Source organism: Melospiza melodia, chromosome 13 (genome assembly GCF_035770615.1).
Source record: "Melospiza melodia melodia isolate bMelMel2 chromosome 13, bMelMel2.pri, whole genome shotgun sequence".
NCBI lineage: Eukaryota > Metazoa > Chordata > Aves > Passeriformes > Passerellidae > Melospiza > Melospiza melodia.
The window spans coordinates 22,814,558-22,828,789 of record NC_086206.1 but is presented as its reverse complement, the minus strand read 5'-3'; the positions used below and the strand labels follow the sequence as shown (position 1 = coordinate 22,828,789).

Genomic DNA, 14,232 nt, shown 5'->3' with positions numbered 1-14,232 from the left:
CTAGAGACACTAAGTAAAACAGATGCCAAGTAGGAACACACTAGCTGCTTTGGGGTTTGTTTGATTTAGTTTGTTTTTAGTTCAGGGTATTTTTGCTTTTTAACATCAAGTGTCTCAGCACAGGGATTTACATGGACAGTCCATTGTTGTCCTGTTTCTGTTAACATTTCTGTATTTCCTCTTGTTGCAGCTACTTCTAGAGCTGTACAGTGCTATTGAGAGCAAGTTCACAGGGTAGCATTCCTCTAGCAGGAAACAAAGCTGCCTTAATAATTGGTAAGCCTAATTCTACCCTCACAGTGTTCTGAAAGAAGTTTTTGTATGGAAGGCTGATGAGTGAAATAGCACACAGAGCTCAGTGAATAACCTACAGCACAGCTGCTGCTAGACACAGCTACCTTTGACTGGGATATTGCAGAGATTTTTTCCAGCACAGTAACAGAATCAGAATAAGCTGTTAGATGAAAGTAAAAATCTTTATTGCTAAGTCAGCTGAAAATTCAATGCAAAAATACTCTTCCTCCCTGAACCTCTCTATACATCTCAATGGACTAGTGTTTTCCAACAATCTTAGGTTATTTGCCTTTCCAAAGCAATACACAGGCCACAGTGCTGAGGGCACATTCATTAGACAACCTACTCCCACACACAATAAAAACAGGGATCCTTATAGGTGCATGCTAGAGTGGGATACAGAAAATACTCTCCTTTTTAAAAACAAAAAAAAAAAAACATGAAAAAGGATTATTTAGTAAACAGTTGGTACACTGCAATATTTAACATGCGCCAGATCATATGAATCATTTAAAAAAGGTAACATTTTAAAATGTGAAAAAAGAGGAAAAGTACAGTTGAGTCTTTAGAGAGCAACAGAACAGCAGACAATGATTGCACAAGACCAAAGAGGAGATCTGCCTGAAGAAAGGCCTTTGGCAAGTGACACAAAAGCCACCAGCATCTATCTGGAAGGAGTGCAGAAACCCCACAGGTCCAAAGACTTACGTGTGGCTGAAGGTCCTGTGTACTACAGGAAAGATTTCAGACTTCACAGCAGCTTGTCCCTGAGAGAGGGGAATACTTCCTTCTTCTTGGAACAGGATGTTATCCTCCCATCTAACTGAAGATTCCTGTCTGGTATGAACAGTCTGTGATGCTGCCTCCACTGGGGCCTGTTCCTTGCTCTAGGGGCAACTTGGGGGCTATCTCTTACCTTTAACACCTGAGCCCCCGTTACCCACCACTCAATATAACCTTTATGGGTTCCTTTTACAGAAACCTTTCTGGACAGGACAGAGCAGTGCCTTCAGAGTACCTTTCTCAGCAAGTATGCTTATCAGGAGAGCCAGAATTACTGAAGAGATGGACAAGCAACCTCCTTGGCTGTGGCTGTGTGCAGTGTGGGAGGGCTTGCATTGCTCAGCAGGGACAAAATAGCCTGAGGACCTCAAGGTGAGAATCCCTCTCTAACAGCAAGTCTGCAAATGAGTGGGACATTCTCAGTGATGTGGTTATGTGATGATCACATAGTATCTCTGCAAACTCCAAAAACAAAAATCAGGGAAGGGACTGGAGAACAGAAAGATAACTGGGAAGACACTTTCTATACCCTGCTATGAGTCCTTCAGTAAACTCACCCTTTCATACCTGTTCCACATACAGCAGTGCTCCTTGGGAGCTTGAAATCTAAGGTAGTGTTAATAAATAAAGTAGGGGTGACACACAGGGAGGAAGGAAAACAAAAGGTAGTGGAGGGAAGCACTCTGTTCTGAGAGTTGTGCTCACTAGACAGATGAAGATAACCCAGCCACTGTCTGACCAATGTCAGAAAAAAACCCTTTTCTTTGGATGACAGTGACCTTGAAGCATGTCTCAGCAGTAGGAATCTTGTGTTAGAAAATCCAAGACATTTGCGTGAAAAAAAATATGCCAGTGTGTTTGCTGATACCCAAAACTGGCCTAGGAAAAAGCAGTACTTTTTGTGATGAACAGGCACTATTTTTAATGCATGAAAAAGATTTTGGATGACTGGAGAAAAAGCATCACAATGCTGTGGCTGAAATGGAAAAGCTTAATCCTTGGAAGAAGCACGTGGAAAATACGCAAAAGCTGCTTGAGGACACCAGCACTTGTCTTAGTCAAATAGAGAAACACTATTTGGAACAGGTAAAGTCAACTCAGCCTGTGCTGCCTGGAGTCCATAATACCAGCTTCACAGAAATCTGTGGATTCTGCCTGGAATGTAAGATAACAAGCCATGTCTTCCATGACAGTTCACACCCATAGAAAACAGGAGCTGGCTGTAATTAAACTCCCTTTCTGCTTCAAAACCAGAGACAGCACTGAAGAAAAAGTTCAAGTAGGAATTCCTTCTGTTCCATTCTTCCACTACCTCTAAGAGGTGCAGTTCAGGAATCTGCATGCTCTATTGCAGATAGATGTGTTTTCCTTATTCCTTCAACACTGAGCTAGGTAGAGCCATTCATTACTACCTCCTTGTGGCAATTCTGCATGCAATACTACTGATTCAGACTGGCAAGGACACACTGGACTTTCCCTATCAGTGCAAGAAATGGAGAACTGATTTTCATTCATACATGCTACTCAGCGTGCAGGGCTTTTCAGAGCCTTACTCAGAATTAAGGGTTTCTGCATCAGTCTCATACTGAATGGAGGCTGTTCTACAGCCCTTTCAGGTATCAGAAACTGTGAGGCTAGGCACAGATATTTGGTAAAATTATCACCAGTGACAATCAAAAGTTGCATTTGAAAACATTTGGGATTAACTTCTCCTGCATACTTATATGATGATAACATGAAAGAGTTTTGGTGTTTAGCATCTGAATCTTTTCTGCTGCTTTTCCTCTGCCTAAAGGATTCAAATAATGTTGTTCCTGTGATTTTAAGAATTAGCTTCAACCTCCAGTTCCAAATGAAAGAGGCATTTAAACAACCAAAATTGTGAGAGTTTAAACTTTGCAAAAATTCGGGTTGTTTCATGATTACACTGCAACTAGCACAGAGTATATCCTAAAATGTTCCTCCTCATGCATGATAGAAATACCTTTTCTTCCTAGTGATAAGAAATTCAAGGTGCTCTGAAATCTCAGTAAAATTCCATTAGATTTTGTGAAAAGATCTATATTGACAGAATTCCACAAATAGTCTGCACAGTATTTCCTTCTGAGCAAGGCCCAAATTTGATCCCAAAATAGACAACTCAAGCTTAACAGATTTCTTCAGAAGAAATGTTTAAGTTTTCTTCATAAATATATAATTAATGAAGAAAAGGCACTAGCCCACATCACAGTCAGGATTATTGCACCACCACTGACATGACAAGGACACCTGTTATCCAGCTCTGTCAGAAAGGAAGACAAATCTGCATGCTACAGAGGCAGCGATCTCCACAACTCTTATACAAGATGACGACATGAGCAGCCAACTTACACCTTGTACCAGAAATCCTAATGGAAACACAAGGCCTCTGAGTGCAGACTAGCCAGTTCATCATTAGTGGGACTGTTTTAAACATCTTTTTCAGTGCTGATAAAAATGTTAATAAGATGAAAAGTTTAATTTTTGCTTTTGTGCTGAAGGCTAAGCAGGAACAAGTTTCACCTTGTTTGTGGCCAAATTGGGCACATACCATGAAATGCTAGTTGCTGTGTATTTGGAATATGACTCCTGCTTCCAGAGGCAAGCAAAGACACTGCAGCTGACAATGCACAGGTTTATGCTGATGGAAAAGAGCACTGGATGCTTCTGCCAGTCTTAGAGCAGCACACCACTGTTTACAGCTTGGCTTTTCTGGTTGACCACTGAGACAAGCACAAGCTCCTGGCTTTATCCCATGTCTTCTGTAGAAGAAGCCTCTGCTGTGAAGCATCCATGATGAAGGTGGCCAGGCTGCTGCTGAGGTGGGTCTGTGCTCTGCAGCTAGAACCACTAGATCTACATGTTGCCTTAATCAACCAGTCCTGAGCTGATCTTTCCTGTGCTCCATATAAAATGCATTGTTTGGCACCTGCTTATCACTCAGCTATTTATTTTCTCATCCTGCACAGAATGATCCCACCATAACCTTCACTCTCCCCTACACCAGTGCTCATTAGAACACTGGTACCCTGAGTCCTCCACTGTCCTAAGAACATCCATTGGGAAAAGTTCACAGCATACCTACTGCAGAGTCCTTTCTCCCCTAACCCTAAATAATAAAGTGCTGGGCTGAAAGGGAAAAGAACAGTTTAAGTGCAATAAATAAAAGTGCTTGCAATTAATGTAGGAAACCATTCTCAGGTCAGCTTCATTGCAACTGTCTGTATTCTTTCAAGGAATAACAAAGTCAGATGCTGGGGAGGAGGGTGGGACACTGCATCAGAAATATTCACAGGACTCTAAACACTGAGCATTTCTCCCTCAGCAGCCTCCTCACCCCACACACACACACACACCAGCCCCTTTCTGGCAGAGCTGGCAGAACCTCAGGGTTCAAGGACTTACCAGACAGTCCCTAACACAGAGTTTAGCTGCTGATCTGCGTGCTCATAGAACAGCTGAGATGCTACAGTGGTTAAGTGGGCAGCCCAGACGTTGGCCTTCCTGATTCTTCCTCAACTCCATTAAGGAAGCAGCAGGTGTCTGTACTCCTTGCAGATCCCAGCTCCCTCAGAGGGCATGACAGCCCTTATTAAACAGAGCTTCCTGGGACAGATAATGTGGGAATAGTACTCATAGGGTTACAAAGCTGTGTCAAACTCCTCTGGCAGGGATGCTGCATGTTCTTCTTTCAGCTCCTGATCTGCTCTATCCTCCTGGTGCTGCTTCATTTGTTCCTTCACTTCCTCTTCCAGATCATGTGGCACCACAAATTGATCTTCTGGCTCCATCTGGGATGGAGCAGCAAAATAGCCTGTCTTCTTCTTGGGTGCCTCTGTCGCTACTTCGATGAGGTTGAGGCTCTCCTCCAAGGGCACTATGGAGCCATTGGAAAGCTTCTTTCCATAAAGACAGCATGTGGAAAGAGATTTTTGGAGTCCACACTTCTCCTTAACCCCTCTCTGCACAGTGTTGCTGTTTACACTGTTCTGCCTCCGAATGATGAGTACAAGCCCAGAGTCATCCTCTGGCCCTGGAGCAGAAGAGCTGTACTCTGCAGCAGGATGTTCTAATTCCAGACCCTTTCCTTTACAGCAATGGATGTCCACCTCTACCTCCACTTTACTGCCATTTGTCATCACACCTTCCACAGGCTGCTCATCATCACTATCTAGACCATTGTCAGACTGGTTGCTAGAGAAGGTGGCACTGGAAGGTTGGCGCTGAAAGATGCTTGAGGGGGGCACAGGATGTAGGCTGCAACGTCGTTCTTGTCGTGGTAGCAAGCTGCCATCAAGACCAACAGCACTGTGTTCATCTGATGCAGTAGAGCCCACCTCACTGCTAACCTCAGAAGCAGACAGTTCACTGCTGAACTCTGAAGCAATTCCACTGCTACATGAAGGTGTTGCTGGTTTGGTGGTGGTAGAACTAAATCCCCCAGGGCCTGTCAGAGTGAGGCCGTGCATCTCACACGTGCAGTTGTCCTCACTGATGTTCAGACATACCACCATTGCACCAACATTGTCTTGGCAACCATAGCTTTGTGCTAAAGTGCAGAGTTTCTTTGCAGCAGCTAGTGGGTCGTGTATGTGCCGCACAGCTGAGACAGCTTCTTCATAAGAAAGGTGTTCCCAGAGAGCTTTGTTCCCTAGAAGTAGCAACTCATCTTGTACAGTCAGTGGAATGGAACAGACATGTGGTTTGGGCAGGATCCAAGGATGCAGGTACGTGCAGCCCAGCATCCGAGTACAGCAAGTCACGCCATTGACTTTATTGTCCTGCAGACAAGAGAAATAAGGCAGTAGCATTGGATGTGCTATTAGGATCACTTAGAAAACAAACTTTCCCCTGCTCATATGCTGGTTTGGAGCCTCGAGAAATGCCAGTTACACAGCTGCAGCACTGGAGAAAGGGATCTAGGTGCAGGTACTACAGCACAAACATTCACTGATGACCAGGTACAATAACCGCCATCATCCATGCTGGCAATAACACACTTTTATCCCACAAGACTTTTTGTTGCACTCTGAAGAACTGTAGCAGAAAATTCTGAAATGTGCAGCTAGTCTACCTGCAGTACACTGATCAGAGAGTCTCACTGATTAGTCTTATGTGAAACTTATTTTTTTAGTACGAGACAGTGACTTTCAACTTTCTCAGTGCAAGACAGGTTACCCAGACATTAAACTATTTCCGTGTATTATCTGAAGTATTTCGCTCTTTATTAATGTATAACTGCATTGTGAAATGCGGACACTACAACCCGAGGATAAAAAGAACAGGTAGGTATCTCAAACTGTTTCTGTAATCAGGATGTATTACCCCCTTCTGCTGGACGGTCTCCTGGCCAGCCTGGCAGTGGTCTCTCATAAAGAAAAGTGCCCACAACCCTCAGTCCCTTTTCCAGGTCAGCGTTTTGAGTTTAATTTCAGTGTTCTTAATTTCTGTATCCCCTGGGTGTCAGCACTGCTGCTGCCGCCAAGTATTAAAATCCAGCAGATGAGATGCACAGGGAAGTCTCTTATACAATAATTTCACATTTCTTTTTCAGAATCCATCAATGAGCCAGTTTTTAAACTATTTAATGTGCTACATTAATCCCATAGTTATTTTCAGTCAGTAGTCACAGTGCTACGCCTTGAAGAGCTGTAACACAGTTACCCATTATGCTCATGAAAAATACTGCTATCTAGCAATTTGATACTTTTAAAAGGACCCACTGAGCACACAACTACAGTGATCGGCACTAGTTTCTTAAGATCTTTACAGATGTATTTTTCCCACTCTTTGGAACTTCCCTGTTATTTCCAAGTGTTTAGAAAGGTAACCTTTACAGATTTTCTAGAAATAATTTTAATACTTTTGCATACTACAAGTCATCCTGTGCCCATAGTTCTTAGGCCAAAGAGTTTTAGGAATTTGCAAATTCCTAAAATTTAGCGATTTTGGACAGTGAATCAGCAAATGAAGCAGAGCAGGAAGCACTAGATCAGAACCTTCATGTCACCCTCTCCCCTATAATGTTATGCAGACAGCCGAGCTCATGTATTTGTGCCCAGCTTTTATGTGAGGGTGGAAGCTGAAGTGAAAAGGGTCCAAACCAACCTCTGTTATAATGGCTTTTTGTTCCTTGACTCTCCTAGCTTCTTCTGAACATTGTTCAAGACTGAAGACTTTGGAGAGAGGCAGTGCTTTTCCGCTTCGGCACAGAACGGCTTGGCACGTCCCCACATTGGCCACCGTCAGAGAAAAGTTGCTGGCTGGATCAGCGACCTCATTACGAATGTAGCAAAGGACAGCAGAGGAACCCAGCTTCTGCCCAGCCATGCCCAGCTTCCTGTTGGAGGAGAAGGTGTAGGAGGCTCCTGACTCTACTGGCAGGCATTCTGGAGGGCTGCCTCACCCCACTTAACATTGATATACCTTATGCAAGTCCCACCAGGACCAGCCTGCTCACTGTCCTACCTGTGGGAGACCAAGAAGGTGTTGGACATGAACATGGTGTCTGACTGCTGTACCTCCTCCAGGAGCACATCAGCCATGGTGCACTGCAGCAAACGTGGCAGTTCTTCGTTCTTGTCACCATCAAACATGCCATACACAGCCTCTACCCCCTCTGCAAAGCTCCCCAGTGCCAGGGATGATACACACAGCCTGCCAGAAAAGCATACAAGCTAAGTTAATATGTCTCAAAAAATTATCTTGTTCTCAAAACCACAGCCATCAGGCACCTTGCTGTGAGTGCCATTCTCACAGGGCAGCAAAGTCACTATCCCTACATTCACTAGCCTGGGAGATGTACAGCTGCATTTTATTATTGGAACTCCCCAGTCCTCCTTGACTACATGCAGGAGAGGGCCACAGGCACAGCTGGCAAGAGAAAAAGCATTTTTGCTGCAGAGGGAAGGAGAGTTCAAGTGTACTGGGAAGTGTGAAAATTGAGGCAAAAGGTAATGTGGAGACATGAGTTACCAAGACTTAGTAGAGATCCACAGAGAAAAAGGGAAGGATGAGTTCTTGGGCAAAACAGGTCTGCTTGGGTGCTCAGCAGTGCACTCTGCCCCGTATGCTGGGAAGACAGTGTCAGTGTTCAGCAGACCATAATACTCACTTATTTCTTTGGCCTGCCATCTCAGCTATTCCGTGACTCCAGAAGACAGAAGTGAGTGCCGAGTCTGCCGTGAGGGAGAGCTTAGCATCAATCTTCAGTGTGCTAATGTGACTACAGAGAGAACAGAAGTTATGCTTTTCTAGAACCTGCTGAACAGGCCTTAGGACCTTGTCCAGTCTAGTTTTAGACAGCAGTCTGTGGAAAGAACTGCATGAAGGAAAGGAGTTTAAGGTCTAGGTCTTCTGGAGATGCCTGGCTGCTTATGACAGAGACACCTGGGAAAACTTCATACCACCTGAAAAATTCCTTGCTCTGATGTTTCAGACCCAGACTTTTCCCTTCCCAAAGACAGTAAGTCTCAGCTGCCTCAGGCAGGGAATGTTATTCCACCATGCAGTGATAAAGTGCTTTTACTTTACTATCCCATTTCCTCTCCTGGCAAGAATTACCCTTCCCTGTGCAGGTCACTACTGGGTTGACATGTCAATGGCTCACCTGAAGATATCCAGTGTCTTGTGTTCTAACACCAGGTTTGTGTTTCCACTCAGATCCAGCTCTTGCAAGGCACCTGGCAGTGCCTCAGGGATTAGGATTTCAGTTAACTCATTGCAGCTCAAATCCACAAACTGCAGTAGCAACAAACAGCATGACAAAGAAAATACTGTGTTGTGTTGTGTCATCAGTTACTCCAGTGCTCCTTACAAACATCATACAACCCTGCTACTTATTGTATCTCATACACAGGTCATGGAAATGGATCTGACTTGTCAGAAGAAGAATGATTTATAAGCAACCTGTAATAGCCATGACTCCAATACTGAAAGACTAGGTCACACCAAAGATAAAGGAAAGGCTCTGTTTGCAAACCTACCTAGCTATTTAACACTGCCCACTGTCTCAAATGCAAGAAACCAGAAATGTCAGAGACAGGGGGTAAAGGTGAATGACATGATCTTTGATCAACTCAGAAAGGTGAGAGATCTAGAATGCATATTCTGTGGCCTTTTCTCGGGTTGATCAAGCAAAATCATTGAGCCACAGAATGTCTGTGCTGGAAGAGACCTTAGAGTTCATTTTTTCAACACATCTGCCATGGGCAGGGACACCTTCCACTACAAGAGGTTGCTCCAAGACCTGTCCAACCTGGCCTTGAAACTTCCAGGGATGGGGCAGCCACAGCTTTGCTGGGCAACCTGTGCCACAGCCTCCCCACCCTCATAGGGAAGAGTTTCTTCCTAATATCCAACCTAGACCTACTCTTTTTCACTTTAAAGCCATTCCCCCTTATGCTATCAATCCATGCCTTTGTTCAAAGTCCCTCTCAAGTTCTCTTTTAGCCACTTTAGGTAATGCAAGGTTGCAATAAGGTTACTCCAGACCCTTTTCTTCTCCAAGCTGAACAACTCCAAACCACTCAGCCCACTGCCACAGCAGAGATGCTCCAGCCTTCTGATCATCTTCATGGACTCCTCTGGACCTACTCCAACAGGTCTAAGTCCTTCTTGACTGCCCTTGACGTGCTGAGGACTCAAGAGCTGGGTGCAGCCCTCCAGGTGGGATCTCATCTGAGCAGGGCAGGGGGGCAGAATCCCCTCCTTACCCGCTGTCTATGCCACTGGGGATGAGCCCAGGATGTGTGGGGGGTTTCTGGGTGCCTGCACATATGGCCAGGGCATGTCCAGCCTCTCACCCAGCAGCATCCCCAAGCCCTTCTCAGCAGGGCTGCTCTCAACCATTCATGCTCAGTCTGGATTGATACCGGGGCAGCCCTGACCCAGGTACAGCACCTCGCACTTGGCCTTGCTGGGATCTCCTGTTCTCTCCTAGCAGTTACTCATTCTATAGCCCAAACTTTACCCAGATATCTCTTTATCTTCTCTATACAAATACCTGAATATGGGGCAAATGCAGGATTTCTGGAAAAATGCTGATTTCATTAGAGTGTGCAATAAGTGTATGAAGCAGCTTGCAGTTTGCAACCGTTGTAGGAATGGTTTTCAGCTTGTTTCCACTCAGATTCAGTTCTTCCAAGTGCTCCAGCTTACTAAGTTTGCTGAAATGGAAACAAAAAAATACTGTATCTTACAAACATGAACTTGTCACTTTCTGAAGTTGCAGATGAGGTATCTATAGACACTGCCCTTGACGAGCTACTTTTCTGATTTACTGACAGGAGATCCAAAGTCCTAAGAGATGCTCTATTAAGATGCAGGGTCCCCAAGACTGGCTTGGATTTGTACAACAGACAGACTCTTCACCATCAGTGCTGAAGTTGCAAAGAAATATCACCCCATCCCCACACACATGCAACACAACGAGGTACATCCCTTGGTCCCCCTGGATGGCACCTTAATTAGAACAGGAAAACCTACAGCCAACACTACCCCGTGCCAATCCCCCTTAACATGCTTCTCCTTCCTTTGTGTGTAGAAATGTCAGGTTTTTGTCTTCAAGCCACAGAAAGAGCATCTCACTCTGACTTTGACTCACGTACAATCATGGGGAGGTGGCAGCTTACTCCCAGCATTGTCTTGCCCAACAGCCTTACTGACTTACCTTGCAGGGAAAGTCTGCAGGTTGTTGTTTGCCAGATGCAGGATCCGTAGGTTTGGGTGTCCCACCAAGACAGGGATGCATTGATCTGTGAGGTTGTTATTAGTCAGGTATAGCAGCTGCAGCATGCTCAAACTCTCCTCCCCTGGACATGTGGAGGGCAAGGACTCCAGACTGTTGGCAGATGCATTCAGGTACCTGAGGCTAACCACAGCAAGCGCAAGAATCAGACTTCACATCATCCAAACCACTCCATTAACAAGGAAAAGGAGCTGTACAAATGCCAGCGTAGACAGCAGTATGAGACAGGAAGCCAGACAATACTGCAACATCCCTAGTCACATTAAGACTTGTGAGTCTACTAATGACTTACTAGCTATATGCACTGTGGATGCACTTTTACAGTAAACAGTGAGTACTGAAAAGCCCATGGGTAATACTGGTGGAAGCAGACAACATAAAACTTTACTTAAAGAAGGGCTTCTTTAAAGAAGGGTTAACTCCTGTGTGAATACAGTTAGGAGAGACTGTTCATTTGTAAAGGGTCTCTCTTGTTGCTCTCAAATGACCTGAATCTGACTGGCTTCTTTTCTTTGCACGTGAACTTATGACTACTTTTAAAGACAAAGTTCTTCTGGCAGCTTCTGTTTTCCTGTAATTATACAGTAACATGGACTGATTCCTTCAGATCAGCTTGATGGCTTCCCTTATGGGAATAAGGGAATAACCTTATAATAACCTGAATAACCTCCTCATCAAGGGCATACCTCATAATCTCTTATGCAAATGGCACCTTGCAAGGACAGTCACACAGGTGCCAGTTTCAGCCCATACACTCCAAAGGATAATGCAGACAAAAGATGCTTGATACTGACACTCACTTCAGAGCTTTGACAAAGAGTGTCTCTGGGAGTTTAGTCAACAGATTGTGCTGAAGGTCCAGCACCTCCAGTGGAATGTGTTCTTGAAGAGGTGGAAGGCTCTGCAGATGATTGTGCCCCACCATCAACTTCCGAAGACTTAAGCTTCTGAGGATCCTAGAAAGACACAGGGTTTTCTATTTAACTTGGTTCATTCCTCTTGACATCCACAGAGTAGGAAAGGTAGTATTTAATCCACTTAATTTGCTTGTATAACAGGGAAAAATTAAAATACACTGATCCATAAAATGTAAACAATTATAAAGCAGAACAACACACAGGGTAAGATGACTCAAGTCTCTCTGAATGCTTGGATGCGTATCTTCGTTTCCCTCTACACTACTACTCTTTGGTATCTTGTGATTCGAGTTGGTGTGCATGTGCCCAGCATTCTCTCAGGCAGACAAAGAAAGAAGTCACAAAGGAATGCTTTAAATGCCTATTGTCACTTGTAGGTAGAAAGATGTGCTTCCACAGTGCCAACATAAATTCAAAGCTTTAACTAGTGGCTTAACACTCCTGTGTTATTTCTGAGGCAGTAAATTATTCTTTGCACAATATACTTAAAATTTGGTTCCTTTAATCCATTGGATTGGCTAAAATTCTCTTCTAAGGTCTCACTATTACATCTTTGCTATGTCCTTTTCTTGCTTTTGATGTATATAGTTTTTCTGTGACAATCACTGGAATGTCACTGCTGTTCACCTCTTATGTCTCTTGCTGCAACTTCTCCAACCCATGTTCTGCATTTCTTCCCTGTTAACCACTTCTCCATTCAATTTTAGTGCAACTTACGCCAGGCACTGTGTCATTTATCAAATCACACCCCCATCAAACTCCCTTATTAGGCTGAGAATGTTTATGGTTTGCTTCTTCCTAGGCTAAATAACTGCAGAATTATATTCGTTCTTGGCTCTCATTCACTGCATTTCTGCAGAAACTGAAAGGGAAATAGGGAGAAAAGAGCTGGTTGATGGCGTACTGTGAAAGCTACATTTGAGATCAGCTGAATTGTCCTTTTGTGATAACTGCCTGTCAAAGGTAACAGATGAAATTGCTGTGGCATGATGCAAAATGTATTCGGGTCTCACCTATGACCTGTGTTTACAGACAGTATGATAATAACACATATAAATCACAGCAGCATGTTCTATGCCAGGTGCAAATAGCTGGAGTAGCAGCCGAAAGCACAGGACAGAATTACCTAGCCCCTACTGTTCAAAAGGCTGACCTAGAAACTAGTTCTTTCCAACATTTGAATACAGAGCATTTATGATGCTACACAGAAAAAGTAAGTGAGAGTAAGTATCTCGAGATAACAAGGAATTAAGCAACAGAATAGCACTGCTTTTCTCTTCCCAGACAGCTCATTGTAGAAGAAAGCTCAGCTCTGTTTACAAAGGTTTTCTGACCTCGATGGAAGCTCCAAGAGTAGATTGTAGCTCACATCCAAAACTTCCAGTTTCTTTGCTTCACAGGCCCAGTCTGGGACACACTGTAGTTGATTGCTGAGAAAAGCAAGTGGGAAAAGCTAGAAACCAGCATTCCATATGGAAAAGACACTGAATGCTGCATAATTTTAGTGACAGCCAAACAAAAAGCAACAGGCAAAAAATGAACAGCATCTGAGTTAGTCACGGATAATGCAAACTGAACTGGCTCATGACTTGGCAGGGCATCCTATCTTACAGGTCTCACAATGCTGCTCCAAGGGCAGATGTAGGCAATGAAACCAACAGCAGAGATCACTCAGAACTACTCTAAATGTTTGATCCACAGATCCCTCCCACTCAGTTCAGTAAGCTGCCAAAGTTCAGTGGTCCCTGCTTGAATTTTTTTTTTCCTAATCACAGCCTACAGCTGAAGGACAGCGAAGTCACCTGAAAAGGTCATACTGGTTCAGAAGGGCTTCTGGTCTGGGACACTTTCATCATTGTTTAGTGCTGGGCTTTGAAGTTCTATTGTTTTTAATTGCTCTCAAGATGTCCAGATACTTGCTTTAAATTCTGTTGTGTATTATCACTTACTGAGAGAGTTCTAGACATGTCAGTAGACCAGGAACCGGATAAATATTGACAGCTGTCAGACCTGATGAAGTAAAGCAAATAAGTATGATTGCAGAGCTTCAGAGAGAAAACAGCACAGAGATGCAGCTTAGTTATGAAATGAGACTCACAGTCTTTCTTTATGGAGACTCAAGGTCCCCACTGATACTTCCCATCATGGAGTTCACACTTCATATATCTACCATATGACACACTATAGTGTCTCACTGTCCATTTCTCCATCTGTCATGTGGAGCACAAGAACAAGGGAGAACTGTACTTTTCTTTGTGGGCTCCCAAACAGATCTCAATGGAACATGAATTCCTTGGACATGACACCACAATCTCCATACTGTTACACAGCCTGTGTACACCAATGCATATGTGACCCATAGGAGCTAACCTCACAGGACCCACTGCATATGGTTTCACCACAACGACATCAATGTAAGTATTTTTAAATGCGTGAGAGAGGGCAAAAGGCTGTTTTCCTTTGCTCTCAGGG

General features: G+C 44.0%; 1 protein-coding gene across 1 annotated transcript in view; it reads right to left on the bottom strand.

Moving 5' to 3' along the window:
- Window positions 1–457: 457 nt before the first annotated feature.
- Window positions 458–14,232, bottom strand: part of PHLPP2 (PH domain and leucine rich repeat protein phosphatase 2) — a 32,165-nt gene continuing 18,390 nt past the window's right edge. Inside the window, exons 10-19 of the mRNA XM_063168257.1 lie at window positions 13,710–13,770; window positions 13,095–13,190; window positions 11,644–11,799; window positions 10,766–10,966; window positions 10,100–10,262; window positions 8,705–8,835; window positions 8,210–8,320; window positions 7,564–7,752; window positions 7,204–7,435; window positions 458–5,876 (exon numbers count right to left, since the gene is read on the bottom strand). Coding sequence (XP_063024327.1) covers window positions 4,737–5,876; window positions 7,204–7,435; window positions 7,564–7,752; window positions 8,210–8,320; window positions 8,705–8,835; window positions 10,100–10,262; window positions 10,766–10,966; window positions 11,644–11,799; window positions 13,095–13,190; window positions 13,710–13,770 — 2,480 coding nt within the window. The 3' untranslated portion in view covers window positions 458–4,736. The remainder of the gene's footprint in view (window positions 5,877–7,203; window positions 7,436–7,563; window positions 7,753–8,209; window positions 8,321–8,704; window positions 8,836–10,099; window positions 10,263–10,765; window positions 10,967–11,643; window positions 11,800–13,094; window positions 13,191–13,709; window positions 13,771–14,232) is intronic.